Here is a 20,499-nt window from a genome sequence, read left to right as displayed (position 1 = left end):
TCCCTGCCTCTCACTGTGATATGTACCCTTGAAACATTTGGCAGGTTTCCATTAAATTAGACATGAGAGAAGAAACAAGTGATTACATGTTAGATTCAGATCTTACGTTTGAAAGAATAAGAATTGATTACATGTACTGTATGGACATTTGCCTTTAACTGTTGCTTGTTAATTATTATTTGTATCCATGACTAAAACCCTCTCATTTGAACAGGCTATGATGTCCTCTCCCTTTCCTTCAATAATCGAACACTGCTGTCTCATATTTACTTTTTGAAATATTCACCAAAACTAAAGTACATATACTGACATGTAGCGTTTGAGTTGGGCTGATAATAAAACACTTCATGAAGGTCGCGGGGACGTTTTGTTTGTGGTTAAATAAAAAACACTTATAGAAATCTAACTTTTGTTGAGTTTTTAACTGAGCGTACATTATTTAAGTATTACATGTTCAATTATGTCCACGTTTTTATTGAGAAAACTGTTTGTACGTACAGTATTTACCTTGTGGTATTTAGTTTTCGCTGATTAGGAAGTAAACATAGGCTACTCTTTATTTGCTTTTCCCCCAAAAGATAATAATATATTAAAGTGGTAATATCCCTTAGCTTCATTCATACGTAAAATGCAGCTAAAATGCAAAAAGCAGACCATTTAAAAAAACACTTAAATATAAAAAGTACGTTTAAAATAAAGGGGGAGGTTATAAATAGTTAATAAATAAAATAATGATCTACGAGTGCCGGGAATAAATTCCCCACAGTTGATGGGACCTCTGACCTAGTGATGATGATGAATACACTTGAACAGATTAAAGTATTTTGTTTAATGGTGATTACATCTTGTTGAAATGGTCTAAAAGGTCATATGAGCTTAATGCATGCTCTTTTTGGAGTCATTTTGACCTGTGTGCATCCCTCAGGGCAAGTTATTTATACACAGGAAGCTATTTCTGATAAAAGTTGCTGTTATCTGTATCAACAAATATGTGAAGAGGCAAAACAGAGCGACGCATGCAGGAGGAAGTATGTGTGATGATGGGTGAGGAGGGAGGCAGCAATCGAGGAAAGGAAAGGAGAGGAGGGAGTTTAGAGGGGAGGGGAGGCGTGTTCACTCCCTGCATGCTCCGGGGATTAGCTATTTAAAGTTCAGTCTCTCCGCGCCACGGAGACCTTTCCATTCGGCAAACAAGGACGCACAGATCAGAGCGCATTCGGATGAAGGAAGCGAATGAAAAGGCGCAGATGAAGTGAGGATAGTCGTGTTGCAACAAGGAAACATCACTAGTGTCCATTTTCCAACCACTTTCTGCACGTCTGTTTCACCAGGTAGGTCACATAAGGTATTTATAAGACCTTTCAAGCTCTGTTGACGCAAAAATAAAGGGATACATATAGGATAATACTAGTTGCACGCCTCTGTTATCAAAAGAGCTTAAGGGCTGGTGTTTTGGAGGTGTGTCAGGAGTGTCATAAAGAAGCCACAGAGCCTTTTGTAGTGGAAACTGTTTGTTAAAAACACTTGTCAAGCCTCATTGTGCACGTCTGAATGCGCACCCATTATTCTCCTTAACTGCCCATGTCTGTCAGTTTAATTGATTCGCCCGAAAAAACGGGATTTTACCTTTAAAAAAGAAAAAAAATCTTCTGGCTTTACATGGCAATTAAAAAGGCAGAAAAAAAAATGTTTCGACTTTATATACTTCAATGTTGTAAACAACAACCGTCTTTGATAGTTTAATTAGGAAGTGGGTGAGATAAGTGACGCGTAGTGCTCTAGATGAAAACTCGGATTAGCCTGTCTGGCGCTTCACTCTTTGCACCTTAAAGTGCAATTATCAACTAAAGTTAAACAGAACAACAAATAACAGAACTAGTGGTGGAGCTTCGTTTCTCATATTCAACAGTGTAGAAAAATCCTCTATCCCAGATTAGGGACTGACGCCAAATTATCAGTGGGGTCAGAAAATGAGGAAGATATAGTATTTTTTTCTTGGGACGAAAGGATAATCGAACTTTTGGTTGGAAGTAGAAAATGGTCTTTTATGTGTTCTGTCTGTAATCCAGACTTTTGGTCGTGTCCACGATTTAAAAGATGTATTATGCAAATTTGTAACGGACTGACTGATAGTATTAAACCTTCTATTGACTGTTTAATACTATCATTTACTGTCATCTCCTCACTGGTCTTAACAACTTATTTTGTAGCAAAAGGCATTCAAACAAGCATTATCCAGTCTGTTCCAGGGCATATTTTGGCCTGTATTGTGCCAATGTTCTAGTTTCCTGCAATATGAATTCAGTTACACTACTAAACATGTGTTACCCATTATAGTGGCATGTTACGGTGGACAACATTGGAGTGCTAATCTGAGAGAACCCTAGCATTTGTTTTAACAAAGTTAACAATACGTTTTACTCCCAATAACTGCCCGAGTAACTTTCATAAACTCCCTTACAAGAGAGAAGCACCTCAAAAGCTGCTTCATCCATTGGCTGTGATGAATATAATTACATGAGGATTGTAAAATGCTATTAATGGACACACTTGGGCAGGTATACATGCAAAAATGTAGTGTTCGCGTCATTCTCACTGGCAGGCTTGCATGAGGCTTTGTGTAGTGGGCAGTGACACAAGGCTGCACTTCTTTTTTCATAAAACCCCAGGGACCGACTGAGTGGAGAAGGGGGAGTTCAGCGTAAAAGTGGAGCTGTGGGGAGATTATTATCACATTACTGTAACAGTGCTCTGCTGCTTGCTTTAACATTGTTTACAAGAGCAGATAAGGGGCTGAGTGTGGACTGTGTGAGGTTTAGAAAGGGAGAAAATGCAGGGATCACGCTGGGGTAAACGCGTGTAAGTCGCTTAACTCTCCCTGTCACATGCACAAACTCCAAAATATGGGAAACTCAAGCAAAAAGCCACTTGCTAATGTTTCGCAGAAGGATTGCACAATTCTCAGCTTCATCAGGGAGCTGATTGAGCAAGTGAAACCGGATTATTCAGGTGCTGCAGGCTGGAGCCATCAGAGAAAAACATAAAGAAATGGGATCAAGGAACAGCTTCCTTCTCCACCTCTCCCCTCTGGTGAAAGCTATTGCCTCTGCCTTCTGAGTAGTGTATGAGCGCGGTTTTGCCATCTGAGGTTGTTTTTCTCCTCCAGGCTGCCAGACCCCCACAGCCAATCATGCTCTGGGGCCAAAATTCCTCCCCACTGACCAGAGACTTAATGCTGTGTGTTTTGGTGAGCTCTTATTTATGAGAAAAAGGTGGCAGAGTTATTTATACGTAAAGCATTTAGGGCGTAATAGGAGAAGACAAATTGGTATAATGTAGGAAGGGTTGTCTGTTGACTGTCATTCCTTCACATTGTGCTTTACTGTGAGTTCTCATTTCACACACAGAACCTTTTAATTGACCTTACAATAAAGGATTCACTGTGTCTGTAAATGGGATAGGGTTTCACGGACACACCTGAGTAAAAAGGAGAAGGGTGGTGCATTAGATGGTAAAGAATTGGATGAGAATGCACTGAAATTAGAGATGGCACTTATAGGAAACAACCCTCCTCTGTGGCTTGTTTTCAAAATGCTCTGTGACACTGTGTGTGTGTGTGTGTGTGTGTGTGTGTGTGTGTGTGTGTGTGTGTGTGTGTGTGTGTGTGTGTGTGTGTGTGTGTGTGTGTGTGTGTGAGAGCTGTCACGTCTCCATGAAACTGACTCACTGAGTGAAGCAGCATGAGAAATCGGCAGTAAACACAGTAGAACAGCCGCACACTGTGATCTCCGTGTGTTGCAATGCCCGTTTAGTGTTTGTCGTCAGATCTCCAAATCTTCCTATCTGTGATTAATGAACAATGGCACTCAGTGCGTTATCACTCTAAGGGGGGTTTCTGGGGGTGGTTTGTTTCAGACGCTATGTCTCCTCGTGGTCATTTCACTTCCCTTTTCAGTCATTAAAATGTAATCTTAGTTCATTTGTAAATCTTTTAGTTATTAATTATGCGTCTCCTAGTATTTGTTTCGCATCTATTTGTGGTTGGTTTATGTCTAATTTGTAGTTTTTAAACACCTTGTAGTTATAGTTTTTGTAATTTTCTTGCATTTATTTGTTTTTATTCTTTTTGTAGTTGTTTTGGGTTACATTGTAGTCATTTTTTGTTTCTCTGTAGAGTGTCCTTTTTCTTATTCTGCATAATATCTTTTCGATGTTTTTAATTCTTTGTGGTCGTCTTGCAACCAACGCAGCTGTTTCTGTGGCTATTGACGTTTGACCATGTTAAAGTTATACAAGTTTGATAGTTAGAAGGACAACTCTTCTTTTACCCCAAAGCACAATTACAAACAGCAGATTTACACCTTTCACTTCTCAATATCAATTCTCAGGGAAATAATAAACCGAAATGAACTCCAACCCCTGAATAGAAAGCACAATTGCTGCCTGAGAGAGGGGAGGGAAGTTCAGAAACAAATGTTTATAGACTTATTCAAATGAAAACAATAGCAGGAGGCTGTTAGTCATATCTTGCATCATACGACCTCTATGTAATCTGGCTGTCAGCAGAGGGTTAATAACTTCTCCGTCGCTCATTGACGTCCTGCTCCAGGATTAAGCAGCGTGTAGGATCGTGCTCGCGCTGTAAACACTGACTGATTGGCTCGTTCCTGGGACACCGCGGCATTCATTGATAATGTCACTTTAGGATATCCCGTCGCTTAGGGGCAGGATCATGATGACATTAAACTGTGACCTGGTGATGACACAGAGAGCGTCAGCTGGCTTGGGCACTCAGACATGCTTAAATGGCAGCTATAGAAGAAGTGAGCATCACGGGAAAAACATTGGGTTTAGCAAACTGTTTACTACCCAGGGGTGTTCAAACTGTTTTCACCGTTATACAGAAAATACAGAAAGGTCTGGGCCACTCACTAGAGTTGAGGTATATTGCCTCACAAGTTAAGTTATAAATGAGCAAAATCAATCAAATGTATCTAAATTATGTTTGATACTTGAATATGCTTTAATACAGCCTTCATCAGAGCTCTCCAGAGGGTTTTGTTAGCAGCTCATTCCTTAAAACAGAAGCCTCAGATTGATTATAATAAGAGGATATAGGAAGAGTTTATATCAAGCTTGCTATGTAAATAAGTTATTGGGCTTTTTTTATCAACTAACATTTGTTTTCAGCTTTAATTGACTGAATTTATTTGAAAAGTGGGCCTCTTAACACAATTAGCTGAGGGCCGATTCAAAATGGCTCGCGGCCGATTCAAAATCGTATTTTGACACCCCTGGTTTAGACTGTCATTCTCAAAGGGGACTTCTTGTATTAAAACAACCATATCATACATTTTTGCTCCATTTGTTTGATCTCTCTTATATCTCTGTCCTCTCTCTCTACAGACTTCTCTACGATGGGTGTGAAGATGCTGCAGTGTTTTCCTTTCTACAGACGCTGTAAAGAGCGCTGCAAGGGAAAGGACTGCCCTCCAGCAGAAGGTGAGGAACCGCTACATATAGACCAAATGAACAGCCATTTTGTGATATTACACTATGAAAAAGCCTCACTCTCTATCTATCTTCCTTGCCTCAGTTCCCATCGAGGAGATGAAGCCCCGCCTGTGCTCCAAGACTTCCTGCGACAGCGAAGGAGCGGGAAACCTGAGTCGGAGCTCCCAGATTTATTTCTCCACCAAGGCCAGGCTGTCTTTTCGACACCAGCTGGACAGCAACATCAACGCAGTGGACGCCACCTACTGAGGAGGACAGAGCGCCGCAGAGGAGATAAAAGGGACTCCAGTTGTTCCGTCTCCCATTCATGCCAGACGTCCGATAGCTGAACAAGCGCATCTATCGTCACCTTTAGAAAGCTGTGCACAGCCACAGTTTGCATTTAACCCCTCTTTGCTCGCTGCCAACAAAGAACTCTCGATGACTTGAACAAGGGACCGGAGAACAGATGGGAACAGACTTGGGTTTCATATCTTTGCATTAAGATCTGTCACTAAGCAGAGTGTTGAGCCCTGACAGACATGATACTGATGAGAGAGAAGACATCAGAGACTCGTTTACAGCATTCACAACCAGAAAGTGTACCACTTCTTTTTTACTGTTTGACCCATTTTTGATTCACTTTGTTGTAAAAACTGCAGATTTCAGATTGTTCATTTAACTTTTGAAAGCAATTGCATTTATTTTTACACTAATGTTTGGCTTAAGCTGTTTTATTATCAAAAGAAAAACCTCCTGGTTGCATTTGACATCATTTTCTTCCTACAGTTTTCCTGTATTTGTCGAACATTAACCGTAAGCGCTAATCATAAAATGAAATTTAACATATATCCCTCGATTAATACGCCATTTTCCGTTTTTTAAATCTCCAGTACGTCAAAAGATAAGTATCTCTATTCTTTAATAAAAAAACAATAACTAAAAATGTACACTACAAATGTCCTCTTGTTGTTTTTTATGATGAATGTCATGTTTTGCCGCAGACAGTAAAGTACATATATGATGGACACATTGCTCCAAAATGAACAGACAATGCATCTTGTTGACAACATTTATTTACGAAATGAGTGTATAAAAAAACAAAACAGCATACAGACAAACTTCAACCAGACCTGTGAGACTACATGTTTTTGGGTTTGGAGATGACGCCGTCCGGGTAGCAGCTCTTAAACCGCGCCACGACGTCAGGATCGAGAAGGTGAATGCCGTCGAGCTGGTTTCCAAGAGTTACCCTAGGAGAGGAGAGGAGGAGGAGAACAAAAGATGAATCAGTACATGCAAATTGTGAAGTTAGATACTCTGCCTTAAGATTACATAAGGGTGTGTTACCAGTTGGGCTGGACGTTGTGGGGTCGCCCGAAAAGCTCAATCTTCCTCGTGCCGGGAGAGAGTCTCTCTATCATGCCGTAGATCTCGTCTGGTTTGTGACTGGTGGAGCGGACCTGGAAAAGAAAAGTCAGAATATAAATCAACTGAGGTCACTTTTACAGGCTGGAGAAAATCATTACAACAGTCAGTATGAGAGGAGATGTTTATTTACCTCTGCCACAATGACGTCGCAGTCCAAACCGCGGTTAAATCCCTGAGGGGTTCCCTTCACGCCCACCTGAAGAGAAACAAATGTGTTTACATTTCAGACACCAGTGTGAGAAAAAGTTTTTAGAGAGTACTTGTCCATGGACAAGCGAGTTTGGCAATTTACTTGTCCGAATACATTTTTCACTTGTCCAGAATGGACACAAATTGGGGCCACTGGAATCTTCTTCTTCGTCATCGTATTTTACATTTTCCCACGGTTTTTACGACACCGCTAACGTAAGTGAGCGGTAAGCTTTTACTGCATCACACATAGGGTTGGGTATCGTTTGGATTTTAACGTTTCCGGTTCTGCTTTTCGATTCCGGTTATTTTCGGTTCTCGATTCCGGTTCTTTGAGAGGGTCAAAATAAGTCAAACTGGGAGAAAAATATATTTATGAAAACATTAAGTCAAATCTGTATTCCTATTTACAAATCACTTCATACTGTTCAATTTCTTACGGTTATTGAATACAATTATATAAAAATAATCTCTGCATTGTTTAGTTAGTTCCAAGTGGTGCAGTTTGAGAATGAACAATTGGCCCAGTCTCCTCTGATGTTACACTGCAACCTGCCTGTGAGACAGAGTCCAACCACACATGTCCAACACATAGGCCTAATAATAATAATACATTAGATTTATAGCCTATAGGCCTAGCGCTTTTCTACAACTCAAAGACGCTTGCACGCTTACACATGTCCTGCAATACACATGCTGCAGCTGCCCAGCTGCTCACTGTTTGTAAAAGTAAATAAATAGTATTTTCATTTCAATAATGTACTTTCTATATCCTGCTTCATAAACAATACTGACATCCCTGTGCTCCTCCGAGTCTGGGGGTCCGGGGATGTGAGGACAGCGCGAGGACACAGACAGGGAGGCTGCTTTACTTCATAAAGGAAATGGCGGTCAATATTAACAACACAGGAGCTAAAACGCTTAATAACCTTCACTACGTGTTAGAGAAAGAACATAAGAAAGTTTGACAAAGATGAGGCTGTTAAACAGGCAGCGGATCCGCTGTGTGTAGAAAGAGAGAGAGAGAGAGAGAGACGCTGAGCTGCACCGTGCAGCGATCAGCTGATACGGAGCACATGAGAGAGCTGCAGTCCGCGGGGCTCGGCCTCGCCTCCTGTCCTCACAAGTCTTATTAATCCCGGTACTGGACAATGGTTATTTGTTCCTACTCGGAACCGAGTTTTGCTTCCCAACCCTGCCACTGTGCTACACTTCCCTTCACTTCCCTTCCCGCCCCGCCCCCGTCTAACTGTACAGAAAGCGGCGAGATGCATTTCCTTAGGAATCGACAAGCAGAACCAAAACTAACATTTCTAAACTAACAATGGCGGACACGTACAATCTGCGAATGAGTTCTGCCTTTTGTAAACTGAATGTATCAATAATTTGCCAATAAACGTCACTTGTCCGCCGGACAAGTCAATTGACAGATCTACTTGTCCAATATTGTAAATAACACGTCCCGGACGGTGGGACGTGTACTTTTTCGCACACTGTGACACACAATAACGGACACTACACACGGCGGCGTGCGTTGTCGCTTGCCGGCGGGGGGGGGGGCTGAAACTCGACTAACAACCAATCACATGAATCTCCCGCCCCAGACACACAAGCACGCGGTTTGATTGGCTAGAGCTTGTACTGGCATATGATTCGATTGGCTGACGCCTCCGTCGAGGCGTCAAAAGTAGAACATTGCTCTACTTTTGCAGCGAGCACCGCGAGAGAAGTTACGCTTTGCTCCCACAATGCAGTTCGGTGAATCGTGACGTCCCCCCATTCAAAGTGAATGGGCAGAAGCGTTGAAGCGGCAACGCACGCCGCCGTGTGTAGGGGCCGTAACAAAGAACACTTTTTAACTATGGGGCGGACTTATTTACCAAGAAGGAACATGCCGAGAGTTAGAAACCCCTGGAGGCAAGATTCTTCAAGCTGAGCTTCAGTGTTTGACAGAAGCAGATCAACAGATTGTAAGATAAATAAGAACAGAGGAAGACAAACACACCAGACAATGCTCCTTCCCGTGGTTCAGCCAATGGCCTGTCCTCCCTGTGCGGATGATTCTCTGAAGCTGGTTGGTCTTCACCCAGATGATTTCGTCAACTCGATCGTAGCTGACATATGCAAAAAAGTGCATGAATAAAAAAGCAGCAGCGAGCTTTGATGGTACAATTTAAGCACTTTCAAGACTGGAATCCTTTATCATCACTTCTAAATTGTTACTATGAATGCAATTGCGAAAAATCAAAGTTAACAGAAGTCTTTTAAGACAACAGCAGACTTTTCTAGCTATGAATGACGAGTAAAACACACCTTGTCCTTTAAACAAATGTCCTTTTTCAAACCATCATGGTGTCAATGAACATAGTGCATTTAAATAATAACACAAACAGTTAGCATCTAGCGACTCAATGAGACAACAAACAAATATGATAACGGAATCAATTCATGTTTTTCACACCCTTAAGATAACGGATAAAATTGAGCATTTCCTAAACTTCAACATTTAAATCTAATGGTGTCCTTAAGAAAGGAAGACTCACCCCCACAGACTGAGACACTCTCTGCCCAGCTCCATCGCCCTTGAGAGAGGAGAAGACGTGCAGATGATGAGTTGGAGCAGACACAATTTGATCTGGATAAATGTTTTTCAATGTCGAAAAACTGTAGAAAAAAAGACTTTGTGGACTACGTATCGTAAGACATGATAAATCCCACTTATACTCGTAAATGTGGTGGAGAAAGGCGTTTTGGGGGCGGGGACACTTTCACAAAGGGAATATCCTACAGCTTTTTGTCGGCTACCATTAAAAAAAGATGATGTATTGTTTCCAGGGGTAAAAGCTGAAGACAAGAATAAAAGGGGTTTCGACCAGGTGAGTTAGCGTCTAGTTCAAGGACATCACGACACTCGAGGATCCTGGCTACCTGCCGGTGACCCAGAGGAAGAGGAAGCCGTCGTCCTGCAGCAGGGGGATGTGGAGCTTCCTCATCTCGTCATCAGTCAGCGTCCCGTAGGGCAGCTCCATGTGGATGTCCCACGGGGGGTCGGCCATCACCACGGCAAACTTCCCGAGGATGGAGACGTCCAAGAAGCGGATATCGCAGCAGATCCACTGCACAAAGAACCACAATCTCTGTTAATCCTGCTATCCTCACCCCATCTTCCTCCCTCATCCCACCTCTCTCTTCCTCACCTGCGAGGGGAACAGTTTGCCCTCGGAGTTGTCGGCGTCCCCTCCACACAGGCCCAGCTCCGTGCTTCCACCCTGGAGCCCCATGAGCCCCCCCTCTGTCTCTGGAGGGCTGTCGATCTCATAGTGGACGTATTTGCAGGTGTCCATGTGGAAGCACGTGTTGAGGAAGGAGCAGTCGCCCAGGCTCTCGTCCGTGTGCTTGTTGATGATGCGACTGTGGAGAAAACATGCGTCACAAAGTAAACCGGCTGCATAAACAGTCTTTTCATATGACTCCAGGTTGGATTAAACAGCCATAAAAACGCACAAAAATGTAAACACAGGAAAGAAAATATAAATATTTGACCCTGCGCAAATGTCAGCAAAGTTTTAAATCAGAACTTTGCAATTTCTATCCCAAACGTTCTTAATCGGAGTCTACTTGTGAATGCTTAAACAAGGTATTAGTTTGTTTAATAGGTTTTAAATATAGACCTTTATTGACTTTATAAACATCAGGCAAGTAAGTGTTGGTGTTTCTAATACAAGTAGTATGTTAAGCCTTGATTATAGTGACCTCTCCAGGCCAATGAGAGTATTTCTCTTGTAGAAAATACAAGTTGGCAGGTGGTAGTAAAGAGATGGCAGAAAAAACATTGATGAAAAACAGCTGAATGCTTTGAACAGAATCCTGATAAAAGGATTGTATCACGCGTGGTGACATAAATAGAGATGAGAAAGGTGTTTATAGTATGCAGAGGAACACTGACCGGAAGTGTAACTTGGTGCAGGGCTGCGGTGTGTCTCCGGAGCGCCCACACTCCTCTTTGGTCCCGTGGTCGCAGAACTCTTGGACCTGGGCTCGGCCGCGTGACCGGAACTTTTCCACGATGGACTGCTCCTTCGCTGTGCTGGCATTCAGCAGCTCCAGGATCTCTCTGCTCACCTACACAAAAAACCCCACAACATATCAGCAATCAAACTTCTAGGCTTCGCTTTGACGTAAATGTAACTCTACAATGATTCTGGTAGCTCTAAGACAGTGGTTCCCAACCTGGGGGGCGCCAAAGATCGCAGGCGCCAGGCCTCAGATGATTTGAGGCCAAATATCATATTTATATCATTTTATTTATTTTTTTACATATAATTGTAAGGCAATACATGATTGTCACTAAAAGCCTTGTCTCTACATTACAATAAAATATAAAAAATAATTGACTAATTAATTTTAATACAAATTCAAGTTAGTATTAAAGGCATAAAAAGAGAGACATTTATAATTCTTTCTTTAATATAAATGTTTCTTCTGCCCATAAAGTGTCCAAACCAGGCTTGTCTGGATAAGCGCATTTTTAAAACATAGTCATTGTCCATGCCGGTTTCAGTTGGATTATTTGTCACAGTTGCTCCGATCAGATCGGTCTCCTCCATTTTGTAGATTATTTACGACTTTTGAATCCACATAAACACATCGGCAAAATCCGGCTTACTTTGAGCAACAGTTTAATCCCTTTGTGAATTGTTTCCACTTGCGCCGTCCTTTAATTTCTTCATACAGCGGGAATCCAAATGAATTAATCCTGAGTCCAATAACCATCAAAGTCACTCCAATAGTGCAATAGTGTGTGTGTGTGTGGGGGGCGCAACTTCCAACAGGAGTCATTTGGGGGGGCTCTTGGGAAAAAAGGTTGGGAACCACTGCTCTAAGAGACACCTACCTTCTTGCTCTGCTGCTCTTTAGTTGACTGTTGGTTCAGGAGGCTCTCTATCTCCATGTCCAAGTGAGACGACTGGCTTTTACTGTTCCGGCCCTTCTTGTCGGCGCCGCTCCCTGAGGCCGAGGGCCCCGCCTGCTGTGTGGAGGCCGCCGGCGTCACCGAGCTGAAGGCGGAGTGCGGAGGAGAAGTCGAGCGCTGAAGGGCGGGCGACAGACCGGGAGTTCTTTTGTGGTGCGTTGGATCCTCTGTTTTCCTCTTGACTCCCGGTCGCTGGGCTCCAGCCCCCGTCCCGATCATAGCCCATAGCTTTGTGTGGTCCACTGACACCACGATGGAGGGAGAGGAAGCTGAAGAGGAAGAGGCCGAGGCGGGCTGACGGACCTCGATGAGCTCCTGAGCCGAGAATTTAAGCAGGAGACTCTGGATGCTGCCATGACTGACTGTGGATTCAGACTGTAAAAACAGAATAATTAAAAGCATGAAGTTGTTTATATGATACAGAACTAAACCTATTTTCACAAGCATTGCTTTACTTAGAGACTCACACTGAGTTCATTTGTGATGGCGAGGGAGTCTGTTGGCATTGGAAGACTCAGATCAGAGAGATACGCCAGCAGCCTCTTCTCCAGCTCAGGGTCCGGTGGTCTCTCCGTCTCCTCCTGAGAGGGGGGGGCAGCTGGCGGAGCCGGACTGTCACTCCTGGCTGTGGAACCTTCCGCACTGGTTCCACTGTCTGGTGGAGACAACATCACATCCTTACTTACAGACATGTTTTATGTGTACTGGAAAAAGGTTTTAAGATAATTTAGTTATCTTATATTCATAGTCTGACATAACTGAGTCAACTAGTCGATTAGTAGATCTACAGAAAAATTATCGCTAAATATGGAGAATTACAGCTTTTTCTGTTATACATAATATTCATTATTTGAATAGACAGACATTTAAAAATACATCACCTTAAACAGGACAAACTAGTATGGACATGTTTCCCTATTTTCTGTAATTATTTTTGACGAAAAGGTAAGTCCATTAATCTAATATATAATCAATAATGAATTGAATCGTTAGTTGCAGCCCTAAATACAGAGCCGGCCCGACCCATTAAGCGACATAAGCGACCGCTTAGGGCCGCGCAGCCACTAAGGGGTCCCCTAGCAAAAAAAAAAGAAAAAGATCTCAGTACACCGTAGCCGTGATAAGTATGTTTAATTAATTTTGCTAATATGCCTAGATTGCCTACTCTCAAAGTCATGTATTATATTATTGAGTCAATAATATAATATATTAACCGTGCTTTACCTGAATCTCATCATGACACTAGAGAGGACGGCAGGATTGTAATTTCCCGTGTTCAGTGAATGCAACAGAGGCAAGACACCAGACCAACCTGAGAGTTGAATGGAAATAAACATCTGTCTTATTGGCTGACAGGTACCTATCCTGTGAGCTGTGACAATGTTTAAAATAAACTGTCAGTCGGACTCAGAGTTTTTGAAGATGGACATAAGAAAACTTTTTCTTAAAAAAGACGAACATTCTCAAGTGGTGGCTCACACAACAACCCCAGAGCCACAGGTAAACAAGGTATGTAAATGTCAGTAAACTTCCAAGTTATGCGAACATGTAAGCAAAGCATAAATTACAGCTACGTTGACGTTACTTTGAATCGCGGGGGTAAGCTAAAGTAGCAAGTAGCTATAACTAGCCAGAGATATTAAATGAATACTTTGTCATACAATCTAAATGTAATGTTTTTTAGCGTTACCTGGTGATTTCAAAGAAAGCTCTCTGGGAAATGTTGACTTACTGTTCGACATGAAGCTAGAAGCTACCTTACAGTACACAGTTGATCCTGAGTCCTGTCAGTTAAAGTTTTCATAGTTAACTTAGCTAAGCATCAACCTAGCACTGAAATATATGGATGTTATGTGACAGTATTTCTGAGAAAAAGTCAGCTGAAATGGTGGCATGCCACTGCTTTACGTGTCGACAGCATGTTTGAATGTATTTGCAGCAGTAAATGTGGCTGTTTGGCTACTGACGTTGCCATAACAACACCTGAATTTAAATGTGCAACCTCTTTTTGTGGCAGATTTTTTGCAAGAAATTATAATTCTTTGAATGATATTCCTATTGACAGCTAGTTTTTATGTGAACATTATGAGATGGACAGCCAGAGAGAATAAATGAAAAACAGTTGTGAAATACTATATGACAAAACAAGAATACAGTTTAAGTGATTTGTAAAATATCCATAAAGAAAAATCTGCTTACAGTTCTGTTTCATATGGGTGTTGAGAGATGTATCCATAGATCTCTTAATTTTGCTCTCAAAGTGCACCAGATTGATGCTTTTAACTTCAATATTTAAAACAAAAAATCTTCCCGGGGGAGCATGCCCCCGGACCCCCATAGAGGAGGTGAGGACCCCCCTAGAGGAGGTTAGGTCCACGGTGTTTACATGCTTATTTATACAATATGTGTGCTTATGCTAACATCATAAGACAAAAGTTGGTTCCGTGTTGTGTGTAGTGAGAACGCGCTAGAGTTCAAGCCAAAGCTCGCTTAGGGCCCCCAAAAGTCTAGGGCCGGCCCTGCCTAAATATCTTTACCCCAATTAACCGTTAAGCAAAACGTTCAGTGTAGCAATTCAACAAGTGATTAAGGTTGCATACTCGTGAGTTATACTGGGGACATGTTTTGGAAATGACCAATTTTGTCCCCACCACATTGCATTAAGATAATTTCTTTAAAATGTTCTGAAAATATCGTGCACGAAGAATCGTACACTGTTTGCGTGTGTTTCTGTCAAACCAATTGGTGCCATTTGTACATGTGACACGTTTAATATCAGTAATAACTGATTAGAGAATAGCTTTGCACCAGCGTAGCATAGTTACTGCTCTTGTTGTCAAAAAGTATTTTAAGCATATGTATTATGTATATACAGTATGCATGTATTGTTTGCAGGAGCGCAGGCGTGGTTTTTAAAATCTGAAAAAGTGTCCCCAACACTTTTTCTAACAAACTCTGCAACAAGGACATTTTAAGAAGGTATTGTAGCCTCGCTAAACAAAACATGCACATTTTTCTTTATCATGGACCATTTATAGACTATAATTGGTTAACTTGTCGGAAAAATACTCAATCGATGACCGAATAACAAACACAATGTGTATGTGCAGCCCGGGGCTAGTACAGAGGCTCCGTGGTGAGATCTTACCGGAGGACAGCGCCGTGTCTTTCCGCCGCCGCTGCAGCCTCTCCCGCAGAGAGTCCAGCTGCTTCTTGTGCGCCTGGATGCTGCTCCATGTGTCCGACATCACCAGCAAAAACCAACGATATTAAATGCACCGATACCTGTCACAATGAACAGTGTTTAGACTAAAGTTGGAACACTGGCCCGCCTTGTTGCGAGCGAATAATGTATGGTCCAAGGCGGGAAAGTGTCGTACCAGCAACGTGAGTGAGAAACGTTCCGGCAGTCAATAATGGAAAGGAGAAGGGAGAAGAACATCTAATTGTACCTGCCCCCTTATTAAAATCAATAAATAAATAAAAATCTGTCAGTTACAGCTGCTTAAAAAAACTTACAGTAATATGGAATCAAAATCACAAAAGTCAACACAACAATCCACCATCAGCAAAACAGATCAACACAACACTGTCTAATTAATCATTCTTTATACATTTTCTTAAACCTAAATAAGTTCATATAGCCCTTTAAATCATTAAGTGAAGAATTTCACAAATACATACATTATTATACCTTTACAAACATTTACTCAAAGCTTTATTTTAGCCAATACAACATATATTCCCGTCGGGTTCATTTCAGAGACGGACTTGTCTAACTTCCGTTATCGGTGAAATTAAAAGCCTATTTCCTTCGCGCTAAAATACATTGTTTTCGTGCAATTTGGGTAGATAAATGTTTCCTGTCATCATCTGATTTGTATAACCTTGGACTAAATACTTGTTTCGTATTTTTTAATTATTTTATTTTTTTGATAACAGCCTTTTTTGTTTTTTTCTAACTGCCTTTTTTTCTGCTAACGAAAAGATGGCGGAGGAGGAGAAGAGTGGAGAGCCTGTAAAAGAGAAAAACGAGCTTCAAATGTTGACGGTAATTTATTTCAACAATATAAGACTCATATTTAAATCCACTAAGTGTCTAAGCCTTATTGTTTGGTTGACTTCTCGGGATCTCAGCGTGTTTTCTTGTGTGTGCATCTCAATTTGCTAGCTTGACATCTTGTTACTATAACAACTGCGATGCTAACATACCTTGTCTAGTTTTTTTCCTTTACTTAAAATACTACGTCAGGTGTATGAGTGCAGTTTTATGTTATTCTACGTGTTGAATATGCTTTTCAGTCACCCTATTTGATAGTCAGATACCAGACTAATGTGTATTATTAGCTTATCTATCCACTTCTTGCTGAGTCACCAGGTTGTCAGTGTGACTTTAGACTTAATGCAACAAGGATGGATACTACAGATGTTTTATTAAGACAGTTCAAGGTTCATTCCTAAATCATCCTTTATCAATAACCTGTGTTAGACACCATGAGTCCAACGGCAGGTGCACATATCGTTTCCCCTTTTACAAATGCCCATCATTAACAATCATCTCAACAAAATAATTCTATAAAACTATGATTTGGCAGTTGTTAATTTGGGGATACTCAATAATTTGAGAATTGCAGTTCCACTAAGCTTCACAAAACCAAAGGATCTGACTCTTATGTGGGTCAAGCACCGAGACAACTGCATCCTACAATTCCCATAATGCAACTCTAAAGCTTCTGTCATGAGAGCCTCTTTGTCTGGTTATGGCCACCTTTTGTTCCCACTTTGTATGGAAGGTTTCCTGTATTTTGATAACTTAATACACTTTTACGATGTACATTTGAATGTATTGATGTTTACAACTTAATTTGGATTGGTTAGTTAATTACAGGTATATTATTTTATGCCATATAGTCCCACCAACTTATTAAATAAAAGAAGACATCGTTTTTTCTAACTCAATACTGCACTGCAGGCAGAGAACTGAGCCTTTGGTCTATTTTTAACTGCTGTCAAGAATTCACAATCTTTTTTCCTCGCATCACAGGAGCTGGTGGATGACCTGTATAATTTCAGAGAACACTATTTTGAGACTCACAGTGTGGAGGAAGCTGGGAGGAAACAAAATGATGTCGCACAGGAGATGGAAAAGACACTGAAGAAGCTGGAGGAAAAAGAAGGTAAGGGTTATATTTACACAAAAGCACTTGGGCCTTTTAATTTCCAGAATTTAATTCACACTCGCTGTACCTCTGTGTTAACGAACACCCACAGATCAGTTAAAACACAAAGTAGAGTTCCTGCTGCAGAAGGGCAGGTGCCTGAACGTGTCACCTGACTTCAACGCCGTAGCCGAAGAGTGCCTTTCCCGCGCCGTGAAGCTGGAGCCCGGCCTGGTGGAGGGCTGGGAACACACTGGGGGAGCAGTACTGGAAGAAGGGAGACCTGACTGGGGCCAAGAACTGCTTCACAGGAGCCTTGCAACAGGTACATTAAAGACGGAAAGAGAGGAGGTCATGTCTTCAACTCAGAGAGGCATAATCTTCCATTCTGTCCCCTTTGCTTTTCATACATAATAAGCCATAATACAAGAAACCCCTTTATGATTTAGTCGTAAAGTCAAATCAGTAATACACAAGGTATTTCAAAAGTTAGAATTTCTGGCACTAATGCAAGCAGTATAATTGTGTATGGTTGTTTCTGAATGAATAGAACTCCTGTGGAATTATCCCTATCATGTATAGTTAACGTATTAAGTCCTGTGTCTTACTCTTTATCTCCCCCTGTGTAGAGTCAGAACAAAGTGTCGCTACGCAACCTGTCGATGGTTCTGAGGCAGGTGCCGACGGCAAACAGCGACGTACACAACAAGCACGTGATGGACAGCGTGGTCCTGGCCCGAGAAGCGGTCCAGCTGGACGTCACTGACGGAACCTCCTGGTGTGAGTAGAGCGTCTGGGTTCTACTATTGAGCAGGGAGGAGAGAAAACTAATGTATGCTAAAAATGAGTTCTTGTTTCGACAGACATCCTGGGAAATGCCAACGTGTCCCTGTTTTTCACCAGCGGACAGAAACCACAGTTGTCTCAACAAGCTATGAGTGCCTATGCACAATCTGTGAGTACTGAGCTCTAGGCGTGTTTGTTCAAATCTATCGACACTTCTCGCACTAATGTTTTCGTCCTCTCCTCCTCGTTTGCAGGAGAAAGTGGACAGAGCTGCCTCGTGTTATCCTGAGCTGCATTACAACCGCGCCACTCTCTTCCAGTACGAGGAGATGTTCGGGTCTGCGCTGGACGGCTACACCCGAGCAGCGGCGCTGGACCCGGGCTGGGAGGATGCTCGGGTGAGAGAGAAGCAGCTGCTGGAGTATCTGCGGAAAGTCACAGAACTCATACAGAACAAGGTATGGAGAAAAACGCATTACGGTAATAGCAGAATAAGAAAACCAGCAAATAGAAGCTGCTTGAGAAGCTGGAACTCAGGAATGTTTTGCATTTTTTGCCTCAAAGTTTTTAAATCAAAATGGTTATCAATTAATCCATTTTCTTCCTATATAATTTATCATGAAACCATTATAGCGCTAGTAGACTCTTTGAAAATCAAAACCTCAGTTTAACATTGAAATGAAGTTACTATAAATGTTTAATTTAAATAATGGAGCATTCTACATCAACGTGGGAGGGAACTAACACTGAAATGACAGCTCGAAGAAGTAATAAATGAACTAAAAGACTACACTTTTCTACCACTAGGTGTCAGCAAAGCACATGTATATTTCTTGTCTTGCCCCTGACCTCCAGTCTCTGCCTCTCCTCAGGGGAAGGTGAAGGCGCGCAGGTTAAGGACGATGCTCTCTAACCTCCACACGTCGGCGCTGGGCCCCTGCTCCTCGCCTCAGTTCCGATCCCCGACAGGACGCGTCGGCAGCCTGGAGCCCCGGACTCTTTCCTCCCTCACGCACGGTCTCAACGCCGGGGTGGCCGCCCTGGGGAAGGTGGTGTTCAGCCTGGCTTCTGAGGGTCGCATGGCCTTGTGAGTGCAGCTTCATTTCTCATTAATAGCTCACTTGATTTTGAGAGCAGTAGATGAAATCTTCCTCTTTTTCCCCTCCAGTACGTTTGGCATGGTGGACAGCGAGAAGTCGTGCATCGTGGTGATGGTGTACAACACAGCGAACAGTTGGGGCGTCCTGATCGGAGACACTGTAGTCATTCCTGAACCGCAGCTCAAACGAAACAGCATAACGCATAAAGATGAGGTCAGTGTCTCAGGTGTAGGGTTCAAACTGTAGATACATGTCTTTCTAAAAGGTCTCACTTTCACATTTCCTCTCTCCGCAGTCGTTTGACTTCAGAAGTATCCGAGTGGACTCTCCGCTGCTCCTCATCGTCAACGGCAAGAAACAAAACGTCCAAAGTCAGATCGCCGCCTCCGTGAGCTACACGCGCCAGAGCGAATGAGATGCACCCGCAGCAGGAAGTGCAGCAAGAGGACCAATCGGTTTTTTTCTGGATTTTTGAAGTTCTGATGATTGTGGACGTGTTAATATTCCAAAGTTCGTGCCTGTTTTATGTGTTGTTTTGTAAATAGAGGTCACCCTGTTACTTTGTCTTTAGATAGACACTTTGTTTATATTTATAAATATTCTTTTTTTGTACTCTCTTGTTGTGGAGACAACACGGGGATCTTTTTTTGTAAATGAATGAACATTTGATGATTATTATGATGTCAGACTTATGACTTTACCCTGAGCAAATCATTTTACCGTTCATATGTTGTTTACGTGTTGTTTTAAAACAGCATCGGAGTCCCCAAAAATGTATGTAAAGAAATAATTGACTATAATGGTAATTTGTTATTTGAAGAAATAGCTTTTTACTGGCGGACACTTTGGCACTTCTCAGTAGGAAAAGAACAGGTGTATTAAGGAACATATCCTATGGTTCAGCTGTGTGCACAATACCAGGACTTTAAAATGGAGACACACAGAGAGACAAGAGAGAGACGTGAGAGAGAGAGACACACAGCGAGACACAGAGAGACGAAAGAGAGAGACACACACACACAGAGACGAGAGAGAGAGAGACAAACACAGAGAGAGAGACGAGAGAGAGAGACACACAGAGAGAGACACACACACACAGAGACGAGAGAGAGAGACAAACACAGAGAGAGACACACACACACAGAGACGAGAGAGAGAGACAAACACAGAGAGAGAGACGAGAGAAAGAGAGACACACACACACACAGAGACGAGAGAGAGAGACAAACACAGAGAGACACGAGAGACACAGAGACAAGAGAGAGACACACAGAGACGAGAGACACACACACACACACACACAGAGAGAGACGAGAGAGAAAGTCTATTTACACCTGTGTCTTACCAACTTAGATATGTCAAAATGTCT

General features: G+C 42.2%; 2 protein-coding genes across 2 annotated transcripts; one reads left to right on the top strand and one right to left on the bottom strand.

The window, feature by feature from the left end:
- Nucleotides 1–6,551: 6,551 nt before the first annotated feature.
- Nucleotides 6,552–15,466, bottom strand: mettl3 (methyltransferase like 3). The gene is made up of 11 exons (XM_034205234.1): nt 15,234–15,466; nt 12,553–12,740; nt 12,008–12,460; nt 11,060–11,235; nt 10,311–10,524; nt 10,042–10,229; nt 9,657–9,695; nt 9,119–9,227; nt 7,055–7,120; nt 6,844–6,956; nt 6,552–6,746 (listed from the first exon to the last, which is right to left on the bottom strand). The coding sequence occupies exons 1-11, from the start codon at nt 15,331–15,333 to the stop codon at nt 6,635–6,637; spliced, it is 1,758 nt and encodes a 585-aa protein (XP_034061125.1). The 5' UTR covers nt 15,334–15,466; the 3' UTR covers nt 6,552–6,634.
- A 393-nt stretch (nt 15,467–15,859) lies between these two features.
- On the top strand, nt 15,860–20,136 carry ttc5 (tetratricopeptide repeat domain 5). Its single transcript, XM_034205236.1, is given in 10 exon segments — nt 15,860–16,136; nt 17,130–17,262; nt 17,357–17,490; nt 17,492–17,569; nt 17,874–18,024; nt 18,108–18,199; nt 18,285–18,488; nt 18,903–19,117; nt 19,199–19,343; nt 19,426–20,136. Coding segments are annotated over 10 exon segments (1,335 nt in total). The 5' UTR covers nt 15,860–16,073; the 3' UTR covers nt 19,546–20,136.
- The last annotated feature ends 363 nt before the right edge of the window (nt 20,137–20,499 follow it).

The sequence above is a fragment of the Gymnodraco acuticeps genome, unplaced genomic scaffold, assembly GCF_902827175.1.
Source record: "Gymnodraco acuticeps unplaced genomic scaffold, fGymAcu1.1, whole genome shotgun sequence".
Taxonomy (NCBI): domain Eukaryota; kingdom Metazoa; phylum Chordata; class Actinopteri; order Perciformes; family Bathydraconidae; genus Gymnodraco; species Gymnodraco acuticeps.
This window is presented reverse-complemented; position numbering and strand designations above follow the sequence as displayed.

What these genes read in the sequence shown, in the direction of transcription:
- mettl3 (XM_034205234.1), bottom strand. Translation starts at nt 15,333, where the DNA reads ATGTCGGACACATGGAGCAGCATCCAGGCGCACAAGAAGCAGCTGGAC. An exon ending in GAGTGTCTCAGTCTGTGGGG is followed by an intron (nt 9,228 to 9,656) that starts GTGAGTCTTCCT and finishes TGCATATGTCAG; the next exon opens with CTACGATCGAGTTGACGAAA. An exon ending in CACAACGTCCAGCCCAACTG is followed by an intron (nt 6,747 to 6,843) that starts GTAACACACCCT and finishes CTCCTCTCCTAG; the next exon opens with GGTAACTCTTGGAAACCAGC.